Below are 13,396 nucleotides of genomic sequence, written 5' to 3' on the forward strand. Positions count from 1 at the left end.
ACCCCACTAATACTAAGATGTGCAAGTTCCTTTTCCTATTAGAAGCCCTACAAATCAAGCCCTAAAACGGAATACTTTTATTGGATACCTTCCAACCATGAACGGAAAAACACACTGCCAAGAAAGCTTATTTTAAAAGACACCATAAAGGTCACCTCCAGATTAGGCCAGATTGCATTTTCCTAACATTTTGTGAAACTCTTCAGGAGATTTGTTGTGGCATTCCACAGCTCTCTGGACAATAAAAAGAAAAACTTACTGTATAGAGCTTGCAGATGCAAGAGCTGAACACTTCTCTTTAGAAAGTACCAACCTACAATAACAAATCTTCTTGCTATTCACAAGAGAATCATTCAGTATTGCAAAACTTGATAATTACTGATTCATGACAGATTTAGGAGAAACATCAGCTTAAGTAATCAGGTCAGGGCATTGCTGTTGACCACAGTGTTGGCAGAAGAAACAGTTTCTTTCTTCATATCTTTCATCAAAGTTTAACATTTCACAGTATTTAGCTTTTAGCACTTAATTGGTTGAGACCAGTAAACAACTGATAGCTTGAGAATTACAAGTCAAATTGCAAGCAAACATTTCTATTTAGTATGATCTCATGATTCACTTGCACCATTTGCATACATTTAAATTCAAGTTAGTAAAATTACTGAGGATCCCTAATAGTTGTAAAACCATTTATTACTGCTATTAATAAATCCACAAGATGATTAATCCCTTAGTCTGTCATAAAGGCATGCTGTGGCACATATTACCAACTGGGAATAAAGATTTTTTTCAGATGTCAAGGTGGACAAAAAAAAAACCCTACTTTTTTGGTGAAGGATGTGTATGTGATCTTCATTTCTTCCTGGAGAATGAAGGAGGATAAGCTTTTCTTTAATAAAGTTTACTGCAAATAAATCCATTCCACTTTCTTCCATGCCTCCATATTCTCTACCTGACACTGGGAAACCTTTCTGAAAAGTCTGCAGTGCAGTGAAAGAAGATCTTTTGACTCAAGAAGAAGTAGTGCAATAGCTCCTGCTTACCTTCCTCTTTTTAGGAAAACTTCTCATTTTGATACAGTTCTATTCATAAAATTTAGATGCTGTCATCACAAAACCACCACTAAAACAGACAGAATGAAATGCTATTGTTGCAGACTTTCTAAGTGAAGAGACTCTATTAAGCACTGTATTAAGGACATCCTTCTTTATAAGATCTGTCCCTGTAGATAAGATCAAGACGCAGTGGCAGAGCAGTCTTCAGTACTTAGATGATGACTGTCAGAGTTCAGAGTAGTCTTGAGGACTTGGATGATGACTCAGAGTTCAGAGTACATTGCCTGTTACTCTGAATCCACCCCCTACCCTTGAGTTTTCCCTGATCTTACAATACACATGCAAGTTAATACACACATACTCACATACGCCAGTTACACTCTATTTCCACACGGTGAGAGCTAATTCTGAATTAAGCCTAAGCGCAGTAATTATTACAATTTCCTGAAAACAGTCTTAAGCAATGACTCCACTGGATGACATCGCAGTCCAGTAGTCAAGGTTTTTTTGCTTTTGGCTAATCTCCTTTTGAATCAGCATAATGAAAGGGATTGAAAGAAAAGCATGGTTAAAATAAGGAAGGTCATTCTTCATAACTGCAGTGCCATAGTCTGAAGGCCAAAGTCACCTCTGCTGGTTTTGTGCCCTCCTCTTTAAAACACTAAGGAATTTACCAGCTACCAGCAACTATAAGACATGGCCCCAAAAGCCATTATGCACAGCTACTCACAAAAATGTAACAGACTCCTCGTAACCCACTGCAGTCAGACCACAAGAGTTTCAACCCATCTCCAGCATAGGGGAAAGAATCCAACCCTTGGTCCCAAAGCGACAAGAGCCAAAAAAAGCTATCCTGCACTGGGAAATCTTTCTGAAAAGGTTGCAGTGCAGTGAAAGAAGGTCTTCTAACTCCAAATGAAATACAGGTTTAATTAATTCATCTTCAGGATGACATGTTTCTTAGTGTCCACTGCTTATTTAGATATACCAGTTGGGAGCTCCAGTAACATTCAGAGGTTTGTATATGAAATGCCTGCCTGAAAGATTTATAAATTCCAGGGACTTAATAACTGAGACAGATGATTACTAACGCAGACACAATTTGCTGACAAAATGTTGAATCAAAAGCTCTCCTCTGCTTTGAGAAAAGCACAGGCAAGCTCAATTATGCTTTTCCTGCTCTAGTGTTTTCTCACAGATGTTGAACTTGCATGGTAAAAGTCTGTTTTTTCTCACAAATACATATTTGAAAAACGATAATGCAGAAATGACCATTCTACTTACTGCTTCTAGAAGTGAACATTTCACTGTCTAAAGTGCTGTCAAACATTACAGTGAGAAAGTCATGTTTTTTTCAAGAGTAAGGCTGGAAATCTAAAACCTTTTCTACATAAAATGGGATAAAATAAGTAATGAATAAGAAGTCTGGAAATAAGTACCAGTAGGATACTGAGTAGCATCCAGGTAAACACATTCCCCTCCCTCTGCATTGATGCAAGTGATTTTTCCATATGCCCTTCTCTTTTTGTTACTATTTTACAAATGCATAGAAAGACACACAGACAGACTGCTACTCCAACTGCAATCTGGTCTGCACAGTGTCCAATGCTTATCTTAAAGCATGTACCTATCCCTTATGCGCACTAAAGTCACATTCAGCAAAACACTTTAATCACCTTTAAGGAGTTTTCTGCAGGAAGTGGAAGCACAATGTATAAAACATTCCCTGGTTACACAGGGAATGACAGAAATATAATTTCTAAGAACTAATCCACATGTGGGAACCTCTATGAGTGTTCTCTGTACAGTCACCTGCCAACCTCAGGAGATACCAGTCTTTCCTGAAGACAGGGGATAATACTTCAGGCATTGCTCTACAGCTTGCAAAGAGGGACGCTTTAATACCTTTATTTCCCAGCTTGTATTTATGACCTGCAGCTGTGCTGCCACTTTTGGTGTTAACAATCTTCTACGTTTTAATAGCCCTTAATGTACAGCAAGGCATGAATGCAAAGGAGTGAATTTTTCAGGTCTTCAGTATTCCAGGGAACAAGATGCTGAAGAGACTAATTAAAAAAGAATTCCTATGTTGCACATAATTGGAAATGAGTATATATCGTAAGTTATGTGTTAGTATGTTACACAGATGCAATACTTTCTATTGTTCTGCAGCCACTTAAAAGGGCTAGCTCAATGACTTAAAATAGAGGTGTTCCTTCAGATTCACTTCCAGAACTGAGTTTTTTCCCTGAGGTGGTAAAAATGCTACAAAACACATTTTGGGAGCATACAGGGACACACATATCTTCCAGCCTTTTCCAGAATTTTGATGCCTTTCAATTGCATGCAAAGAGGGGTGAGAGGAAAACTCCTTTAATCCCACAAAAAGGAAAATCTCCATTGTTATTTTTATTCTGCTTCCTGTATACAGCAGACAGCACTAAGTAACTTCAATAATCTAGGGAATTAAAATGTTCTGACACATATCCTTTAGTATTAACATGCATATATTCACCAGAAAAGTTCTGTCTGCTGACAATGATTAACAGGTTAACTGGGCAGGTTGTTTGCCAAGTTCTCCCACACAAAATACAAATAAGAAATGCTGCTGCTTTTCTGGTATTAATAACTTTTGCTGCAAAGGGAAGGGAAAGAAAAGAAAAGGAAACTCAGAGAGATCAGAGGATGCTTATGAAACCACATTATTATTTAACACATCTACTGATCCTCATGTTTATGAATTCTAAAATGCAGAAGTCATTAGCAAGAGCTCTGTCCCACAAACCTGTTCTTCTAAAGTCCTCTTGCATTGCAGCATTTCTGAGACGTCTCATTTTTGTTTTGACAAAAAATCACAACACTGTCATACTCCATTTGAGGTCCATGAAACTCTACAGAAAGGATTAAGCTAGAGTTTTTAAAATATGAGTGTCTGCCTTGAAGGTGTTAGGACCTTCTGAAAATCAGGAACACCCTATGTCATCTTGACTACATGGATGGAAAATAGAGAGGAGACAGAGTTTTCACTCATCCACACTCATTTTCCTCTCTGAAACATGAATGATGCAGTAGATGAAGTTCTGCCCAATTCTACTTTCAGTTGAATCAATGGCAAGGTGCCCACAGGAGGCCTTATCACTGCCTCCTGAAGTCATCCTCAAATATAAGCATCCAATTCCGCTGACTTTGAAAGGGATTTGGTATCAAAGACCATTAACTGTCTTTGGAAATCCTAACAACGTAAGTGAATGCATTCAGCTCAGTTCCCTGTACAAGCATCATGTATTTTCTTCATTTCACAGAGAGCATACCAGGAAATAGATTAAATGATTTGCACAAAGCTTCACAAGAAGCCAAAACTAGAGATGAAAACCATCTCCAATATATTCTGGGTAACAGTGGATCTGAATTCTGGCATTTCTATTTTGCCTCTTAGTCAGAGCAAGGAACTGCACCAACACAATTTAATCAGAAGAAAACTACATATTTCAGTTAGCATTTTCAGTATCAGGAAGGTTGTCTATTCCTTAGATGAGTTATAGTTCTGTGAAAGAGTTCTAGACAGTTATTTTAACCAAACTGGTTGAAAACTAGTACAGCAGCAGATTTAAACTCCTGTATGAAAAACGGCTGATTTTCCAGGAAAAACAAAGAAGGAATGACAACTCCGGTGTTACAAAAGCCATATATCTACACCAATGCATGTTTCCCAGTCTGCTGTTTCTCTTACCTGGTATGAGAGAAAGAAAAAGAGAAGAGAAGGAAAATTACTGATAAATAGAAAGAGCTGCTACACAGATGAAATGATTGAATGAATTAGGAAGACTCAAGGAAGCAAAAGACTCTTCAGATTTCAAACAAGCTAAAATCTTCACAGCAATAACAGGGCAAAAGTTAAGACCTAAATTTTCCTACCTAAATTCTTACCACATTAAATAGTAATTACCTGTATGGTTAATCCATAAAAACAGACATTCTGGAATTGTGGGTGAACTTTTAAGTTAAGGGCCTCAAAGTTATGCCCTGAGAAAGAACCTGGAAACCATTCTCTTTTTTTTCAAAGGGAAGCCAGAAATTAACATCACACATAAGCATCAGCAGGTGTGGTTTACAGTCATGAAAGATACTAATTGCTTGATACATTGAACGCAAACCACGTGCTTGACCTTTAGTAATAGAATAAAAAATGGCAGCAAGAGTATGGTTTAATATCCTCAGAGCATTTTTAGATGTTTAGAAATGAAATCACAGGTCAGCCTAAGTTAGCCAAAGGCCTCAGCACAGCAAAACTTATATAAGATCTCTCATACGGGAGATAACTGCAACAAAATAAAGGCTTAAGTTCTAGGCTACTAGATTTTCTAATGTGACTTCCATGCTTTTTAACTCACCGAACTGCAAGAATTACAGGCAGGAGTTTGTATCATCCATCACCTATATACTCTACTGCAATACAAAGCAGCAAAGAAGTAATAATAGATACATTGAATTTTAATGGGAAGTTTAAGAATGAGACAATATGTTCTCTGTCCTTTGTTACTGGCATTTTGGTTCTTATTAACTTTTTGTAATTTCAACACCTATGATCAGAAACTGATATGATATATTTTAACATCTTACTGTTAGCCTTCTATGAAAAGTGAGAGCAATTTGTGAACAAAGTTCTTTCAAATTAAGTTTACAGTAAAGTCACACCTCATGCCACATGCAATATGCTCATGATACCTCCCTTGAAGATAAATAAACTTGTAAAACCATACTTCAAATGGAAGTTCAACATTTGTCATATTTAATCAGCAATAAAGTCACATGTACAATTCCTCAAGATTTATCCTTCACCAACACTATGTCATTTCCAAGTTGAAAAGTGGAAAAAATTTTTACATTTGCAGGCAGTGTGGCAGAAAGGCAGCCTGCTATGTTATCAGAATAATTTATGATCTAAAATTCCTGTGAGTCCAACATGAAAACAACATCTCCACCATTCCAGCTCTTAGTTTAGACAACTCCAGTGTTACTTGATATGACATGCTCAGGAAAATAAATCATCTTAAATTGACACTGATAGTTCCCTGAGCTGACAAATACAAGTTGCTTAAATTTGCTGTGTGCTTGCTTTTCTGTTCTAGTGAGCTGTGCTTGAAACAGGAAAAGGAGGTCAGATCTGGGAGCAGAAGAGATTAAACTGCAATTTTGTTTTCCTCATTTTCGGGCTAGCCTCTAGTATCAATCTCAGCCTGCTCTAAATTACCTCCAGCTGTCTATTGCCCCCAGGGACAATTCTAGCAGCCAGAATTAGTTGGAGTGCAATGACATTTTAACCACACACAGTCTTCCTTCAGCCTACCTATCTTTGGGTTTTTGAGGACAATGGGGAGTGGCAATGAGTTGGCCAGGAAAAAGAAAAAACGTCAGCATTTAAGTCATACAAACATTTGAGTTAAAGAATGTATGAAAACTCTGGTTTAAAGAAAGCAAAAACTGAGCTGTGACAAAGAGTTCACTAAAGCATTGGGGAATAGAGTGAACCATTTTCAGGAGCCAAAAGCCAGTAATTCAGGGGCAGCTTTGCAGAGCTGCCTCAACAGGAAACATTGTCAGCAACTGTTGTAAAGGGTTGGCCTCAGCAATGTCATGTTGAATGTGCAGCAAGAAGGAATGGGTAGTTTGATCCCATCTTACATGACACCTTCAGACATTTCAGATATGTAAATAAGTTGTTCTACTGCTGAGCCACTCATTCACATACCTCACACACTCCTCAACATTTCCAAGAGTCTAAATCCTGCTGTCCAGGTAAATTTCCAGTTGCCTCAGCATGAACTATCTGAACCGTGAAATCATGAACTGAATCTACTACATCCATTTAAAAGATTAAAAACTATCTTTGGCAAAATACAGTATTTCAGCAAATGTATAACACTGTGAAGCCAAGGGTAGGATCTATGTTCAGCTGTTGGTCCTACATCCCCAAAGATGATGTTTCTGCAGTTCCCTGCTTTGCTTTTTCTATAGTGAAAACAACTGACTGTAGTTCTGTGATACAGGTAATGTTTCCTTAGGTGGTAGATTAAACAAAACATTTATTAATTTTTTACTTAATCCAGAATCCAAGAAGTTAAATTCAGTTCTCTCTGTGTAGCAGGTATACCAATGCATTTAAAACTCTCCAAATGTTGTTGCTAGTAGATATAAGTAATGGATGTTATCTTCATTAGATTATTAGCAATGTCCATACTGCTTTCCGTAAGCACAAAATATATTAGTGGGCACATAACAAATCTGAATCCAGTTTACACTACCGAGAGTCAATAACTTAGAACCAATCTCACACATCTCTAAAAAAAGCCATGTAGGTTTAAGGGAATCTTTTTGGAGCAGGAGAGTGGTATCAAAAGATAGCTTAATAAATATGCCAACATTTGAAAGTACCTGCTCTAAAAGTACAGTCAACCTAAATTTTATTATACCATATTGTTGCTTCTGTACTTTAATTACCAGTGAGGTGTCTTGACTGTTAAGTTCTACATTTTTAGGAGTCCCACTTACCTGTAAGCACAGAAACTGCAGTGAAAGAGGAAAAATCCTGTCTTCTCTCATAACTACCTGTCATAGCTGAAATATACTGTCATAGCTGAAAGTATTTGGAAACTACCAGCCTGGCAGTTTCTAAATAGGTAAGAAAAGAAGCGATTCATTTCAGAGATAAAACTAACATGCACTGTATGGCCATCCAAAAAGAACAGACATTTTATATAAAATCAAATGTATGTTAAGAATTTAAGGGATTATATATGGAAGCTGTTCTTTAGGCCAGCAGTGCCAGATGTTTGCAACCTAGAATGACATTTTTTCAGTTCTTAAGTTCTCCAGGCCCTTCATGATCAGCATTAATGAGGTAAAAACCATTTTTAAAATTAAAGAGAGGAACAGAGTAGAGCTGCACTACTATGGTACAGTGCCCCAAGAAGCAAAACTGGGGACCTCACTAAAGATCCATCTTATCCCTCTGTAGAAAGAGTTGCCTGGCACCCTGCTCCTCACCATAACTATGCCACCTACAGAGATTCAAAATCTCTGTAACACCTCCTCATTGCCCCTTCAGACCAGTAACTTTCCCACTGGGTAGAGAAAGAACGGTATTTCATGTACTGAAGAGGCTCTTAAAATTAATGATTGCTGAACTCACACAGTGTCTAAAGGCACGGGCATTTCCATAAGAAGGACTCCTCACAGTTTTTATTTACCAGATTCATAATGGACAGGAAAATACTTCAGACTTATTATTTCAGTTTTTTAATAGCTTGCCTAGCCAGATAAACACTCCATACTATTGCTTGTAAAGCCACAATTCAGCTTAAATTTAAAAACCTCATGCATTTATACACAGGATTTCAAAAATGCATTCCAAGAGCAAGCCCAGCATCCAGCAGGTGCCAGTTCATCCAAAAGCTCAGGTAAGTAGATTTGGTGAAGTTCTTTTGTCATGGAGCAATTCAGCCACTGCACCTCAGTGCTCCGTGGATCACAGCCCTGCTTCATACAATCAGGTAACCATACCATATGCTACACCATACACAGTTTCTAAAGGCTGACTACAACCTATGTAACAGCCTCAAGTTGTGCCAAGGAAGGTTTAGATTGGGTATTAGGAAAAATTTCTTCCCCAAAACGGTTATCAAGCCCTGAAACAGGGTGTTTAGGGAAGCAGTTGAGTCACCATCCCCAGAGAGATTTAAAAGATGTGTAGATGTGGTGCTGATGGACATGGTTTAGTGGCAGCTTGGTAGTGATAGGCTGATTGTTGGACTCAATGATATTAAAGGTTTCTTCCAACCAAAACTAGTATATGATTTTATATGAGGTAAATCAGCAAGTGCCACGTCATTTCCCTCCTTCCCACCTCTGCCTCATGGTGGTTCATTAGATGCTAAAACTTGAACCCTGACTGTGCATGATCCACAACAGTCCCCAAAATGATGGCTATCCTGCACTCTCATGAACATGCCAACTATTGCGTTGGCAGCTGCCCTTGCTAGGCACTCAACTGTGCGTAAAAACGTGCCAGACATGCCCAGTGTGCAGGAGCAGCTCTTGCAGGGCTCAGCAGCTCTCACCTCAGCGCTTCCCTGGTCAAGGATGACAAGACCCCCTATGTCCCTTCCCCTCACCGCGCCTTTGGTAGCTCTGGGCACGGCCCCCCCAAAGCGCGCCTAACAGACCGCCAAAGTTTCTCCTTAGAGACCCAACATGGCGGCCAGACACCGCACCTGCCCCGCCTCAGGGCGCCCCGGCCGGCAGCGAGCAAGCTGGCGCGGGGAGAGGCGGAGGGCCGTGCCCCACCGCGCCCCGCCCCGACGAAGGGCTCCGGCCGCCACCTTGGGGTCGGTAGGGGGCGTCCAGAGGCTCCGGTAGGAGCCAGGACCTATTCTCTTTAGCTGAAGGCCCGGAGAGGGGGGGGGGGGGAAGAAGGAGAGCGAGTGGTGCCTTCATCGCAGCGGAGCCAGCGGAGGGACGGCGCCGAGTCGCTGCGAGAACGCGCCACCAGGAGCAGCGACAGCCGCCGCCCGCACCGGCCCCGCCGCAGGTAGGAGCGGACAGCACGGGGCGGTTGCGTGTCCCGTTACCCCCCAGGGCGGCTTTGCGGGGCAGGGCAGGGCAGCCCCGGGCCGAGCCCAGCAGGTGTCCGGCGGCTGCACCTCCGCCCGGCCGTGTCTTCTCCCCGCGGGGAGGCGAGTCCCGCGGCGTGTCCCTCCCGGGTTTCCCCCGATCCTGGTCGCTTTCCTTGCGGAACGACGAGCTTTTACCGAAAAATCTCCTTCCCGTCCCGAAAGGTGTGATGGCACGGCGGTCACACCGCCTGCTCCTCACCCAGCGTCGCGCTGGAGATCACCGCTTCGTATTCAGTGTGGCATTAAGTGCCATGTTATTTTAAACTCCATTTACTTATTATTATTTCCGCCCCCGCTATTAGCTGGATAAAGCACAAGGGACTGGAAGGGCGGCCAAGCCTCACCCTCTTCTTACAGGAGAAAAGGGGCAGCGTCCCGGCCGCTTCCCCCAGGTAAGCGCTGGGCGGGCGCCGTGCTCTGGGAACTGGGGCAGGACCCGGACCCAATCCCGGTCCCGGAGGTGCTGACTGCCTTCTCCATGTAGGGCACTAAAAATATTTCTGCTTTATTTATTATTTTCTTTCAAGGCTCACGATGTTGACAGCTATGTTCTTGGCTGCTCTCGTTCTTATTACAGTACATTCGCAGGAAACTGAGGAAACCATAACATACACGGTAAGGTTTAATAGAGTTGGAGATAATTACTGCTTTGCAGGGATTCTTTTCTAAATGACCCTTAAGAAACCCCAAATTTCTTACCAATGTATAGCATGCAATACAAAGGTCTTTGAGTTCAAATGTAACCATAAAATAAGCTGTTCCTGCACTGAAGCAGGGTTTTAAAGTTGAAATTGTCAAGATTGAGCAAAATAGGCTATAACTGCCTGTTCTGGAAAGCTTATCTATGTGCTGAATTTGATGAGCTGAACAAAGCCATATATGAGGTTTGAGTATTTTTTTAATCTTTTTTCATAAAGACAGGGTCCATAGGAGCTTCATTTGAAATGTATAGAGGTTGACAGATAATTAGGTCAAACATTCTTTCTTGTTTTCTGTGGGGTATTTCAAGCTGTTTTGAACAAAATTTAAGTACTTCAGAATTTGGTGCTCTTAATGAAGCATATGAGTCCCAGAGTGATCCTGTGAGTGCTCATTTCTGAGCTGGTTTTGAGCAGTGGTTTTCAATGTCTTGATAAAATAGTATGAGAATATTGGGAATGAGTACTGCTTCTAACCAAGTGATAGGGTATGAGAGCTAAAGGCCTTTTTATGAGGCATTTTTAATCTGCTTGTGTTCAGCCTTTGGCTTGCATAGTGCATGTCGTAGAAGGAGTGGCAATTACATTGGCTTGGGCTGGGGAAAAACCCTCATTTTCACATTTGATTACAGTTGTAATCCCAGCAACTTGCTTCATATGGGTGGACCTCTGCATATGTGTACAGACATTAGCACAATAAATGCCACACAAGCAGAAAATTCTGCACACGTGCAAAAAAGCTAGAGAACCAGAGCCAAAGACTGAGATTGTGTCTTATACAAGTAATCCCACTGAAGTCAGTGGGATGGCTCAAGCAAGTAAATATTGCAGAGTTGGACCTTACCACAGAAGTCAGGGCTCAAAGAAGCCTCAAATGAGCATCAGGAAGCCAGGCATAAAATACTTTTAACACTGAGATTTAGAAGCCATAGATTTTTTGGAAGTTGGGAGTACCTCTGTTTAAAAGCTTCTGTGACTTTTAAGTCCATATATATAAGTGGAAACAGAAGATCTAAGTACCATGTGAAAATTCAGATTAATTTAGGAATCACAGCCCCTCCTTTTCCACACTTACTACATGTTCTTTTTAAACAATCAAGTAGCATTTTGGGATAAGCAGAGTTCTGTTTATACCAATGGAACATTTCTTTTGTGCATATTTGACTTGGGTTCCTGTATCACATTTTCAAAGAGTCTTAGCAATTAGGTGCTTTAATAATCTTTAGACTCTAATCTACTCAGCAAAACAACATTGCAAATAAACCTTATCTTCTGGAAATTTTACTCTTGGGATGCTACTGTTTCTCATGCATACGTTGTATTCATTTAGGGCTAAATCTCTTTCTGTTGTAGAAGTCCCTTCAACTACAGTAATAGATGGACTTGGCTCCTTATGGTTGAATAGACAGTACTTCTGTTGTGCATTAACAGGAATTGGGTGTTTCAGTACATGCATGAATTAGCTGCTTTTCTTTGGGTTTGCATTCTCATAGTTACAGTAACTTTGCTGTTGTCAACTCAGCATGTAGTCATTCCTATAGAGATTGAGAATTGTAATACAATTTGCTGTCCACTTACCCCCTTGGAAGAAAAAGTCTCCAAAGTTACAATGTATGTAGTAGATCGCTGGTGTCACCTGCAAATGAAGACAACATTTTCAATCCTATTGTGTGAGTCAGTGTCCATTAGTAACAAGTTCCTCAAAATAACTCGAGGGCATTAAAAGAAACAAGCAGATCTTGGCATTGGAAGGACAGAGTTGTCACTTTGATAGTTCCTTGTCACTTCTAAAGATTCAGCTTGCTTGACCATGACTAATGACATTAGCTGACTGATTCTTTTTTTCTATAGGGCTATTAAAGTAATATCCTACAAAGCCGTGGATGCATATGCACCTACACAGAACAGCCCAGCTGATTCCCTGATGTTTTAAATGTGCCTGCTGCAGTTAGTAGCATTGTTATGCTTTGTTAATTAGTTTCTGTAACTGTGACCTGTGATTAAAATTACTGCCCTCCAGACAATTAAATGGTTCTGGACAGAGGAATAATGAAACTGCCTACCTAACTGCAGGGCAGAATATTGAAAATTCTTCCTGAACCTAGTAGTCTGCAGTGATGTAAATAGTTGCTGAGCAGAGTCTTGTTTGAATTTTAGAAAGCCTTGTCTATATAAGCAGTCATGCTGTTATAAACAGTAACCATTTATTGTATGTCTTGCAATATAAATTGCCCTTCCTAGGCTGCAGTTCCTGGAGTCATGTTATTACAGAGCATAAGAATGAATTTCCAGCATAAGAATGAATGGGATCCTTCCCCATTGCTAGAGTGCTAATAGGAAAGAGGATGGAGTCTAGGGGCATAAAGGCCCACTAGTCCCTCTGGCCAGCAGGCCCCAGGAATGAAAGAGGTTCACCTGTTGGGAGGCAGTGAACAAGGTCAAAATTCAGAAAAACTTCCTCCTTTTTTTTTTTAAGATTTTCATACTGGCCAGTTGGGTCAGTCTAAAGGTTCTTCTCTTCTATGATTCAGCAAATGACAGATGCTCCAAAACAGTGTACAGGAATAAGGCAAGGAGAAAGCGATGTCTTTCCCATGTCGTTCCCCAGCCCAAATAAAACCTATCTACTCAGGTCAAATTATACCATAGGAACTTCTTGAGATAGAGGCTCTATATTCTCATCCACGTGTTGTTTCTGCACAGCGATAGTCATCAATAGTCATTTTTCTGGCTTATCAAGGTATGCAAACATTGCATTTCCCTTAATACCAAACCCTGAGTTCATTGAAATATGCTTGGTTAATATTTTTCCAAAGAAAGAATCTATAGTAGCCTAATTTTTCATTTTATTTATTTGTTTTCTCTACAGCAATGTACAGATGGCTATGAGTGGGATCCTGTTAGGCAACGGTGCAAAGGTACAGTAAATAATTTTCCAAGACAGACTTGCCATTGGTATATCTTTAAGTAT

The 13,396-nt window shown here is 40.4% G+C and overlaps 1 protein-coding gene across 1 annotated transcript in view; it reads left to right on the forward strand.

The window, feature by feature from the left end:
- Positions 1 to 10,261: 10,261 nt before the first annotated feature.
- EFEMP1 (EGF containing fibulin extracellular matrix protein 1) overlaps positions 10,262 to 13,396 on the forward strand; it is a 47,161-nt gene continuing 44,026 nt past the window's right edge. The window contains exons 1-2 of the mRNA XM_054383629.1: positions 10,262 to 10,342; positions 13,295 to 13,343. Coding sequence (XP_054239604.1) covers positions 10,262 to 10,342; positions 13,295 to 13,343 — 130 coding nt within the window. The remainder of the gene's footprint in view (positions 10,343 to 13,294; positions 13,344 to 13,396) is intronic.

This window comes from Indicator indicator, chromosome 9, assembly GCF_027791375.1.
Source record: "Indicator indicator isolate 239-I01 chromosome 9, UM_Iind_1.1, whole genome shotgun sequence".
NCBI lineage: Eukaryota > Metazoa > Chordata > Aves > Piciformes > Indicatoridae > Indicator > Indicator indicator.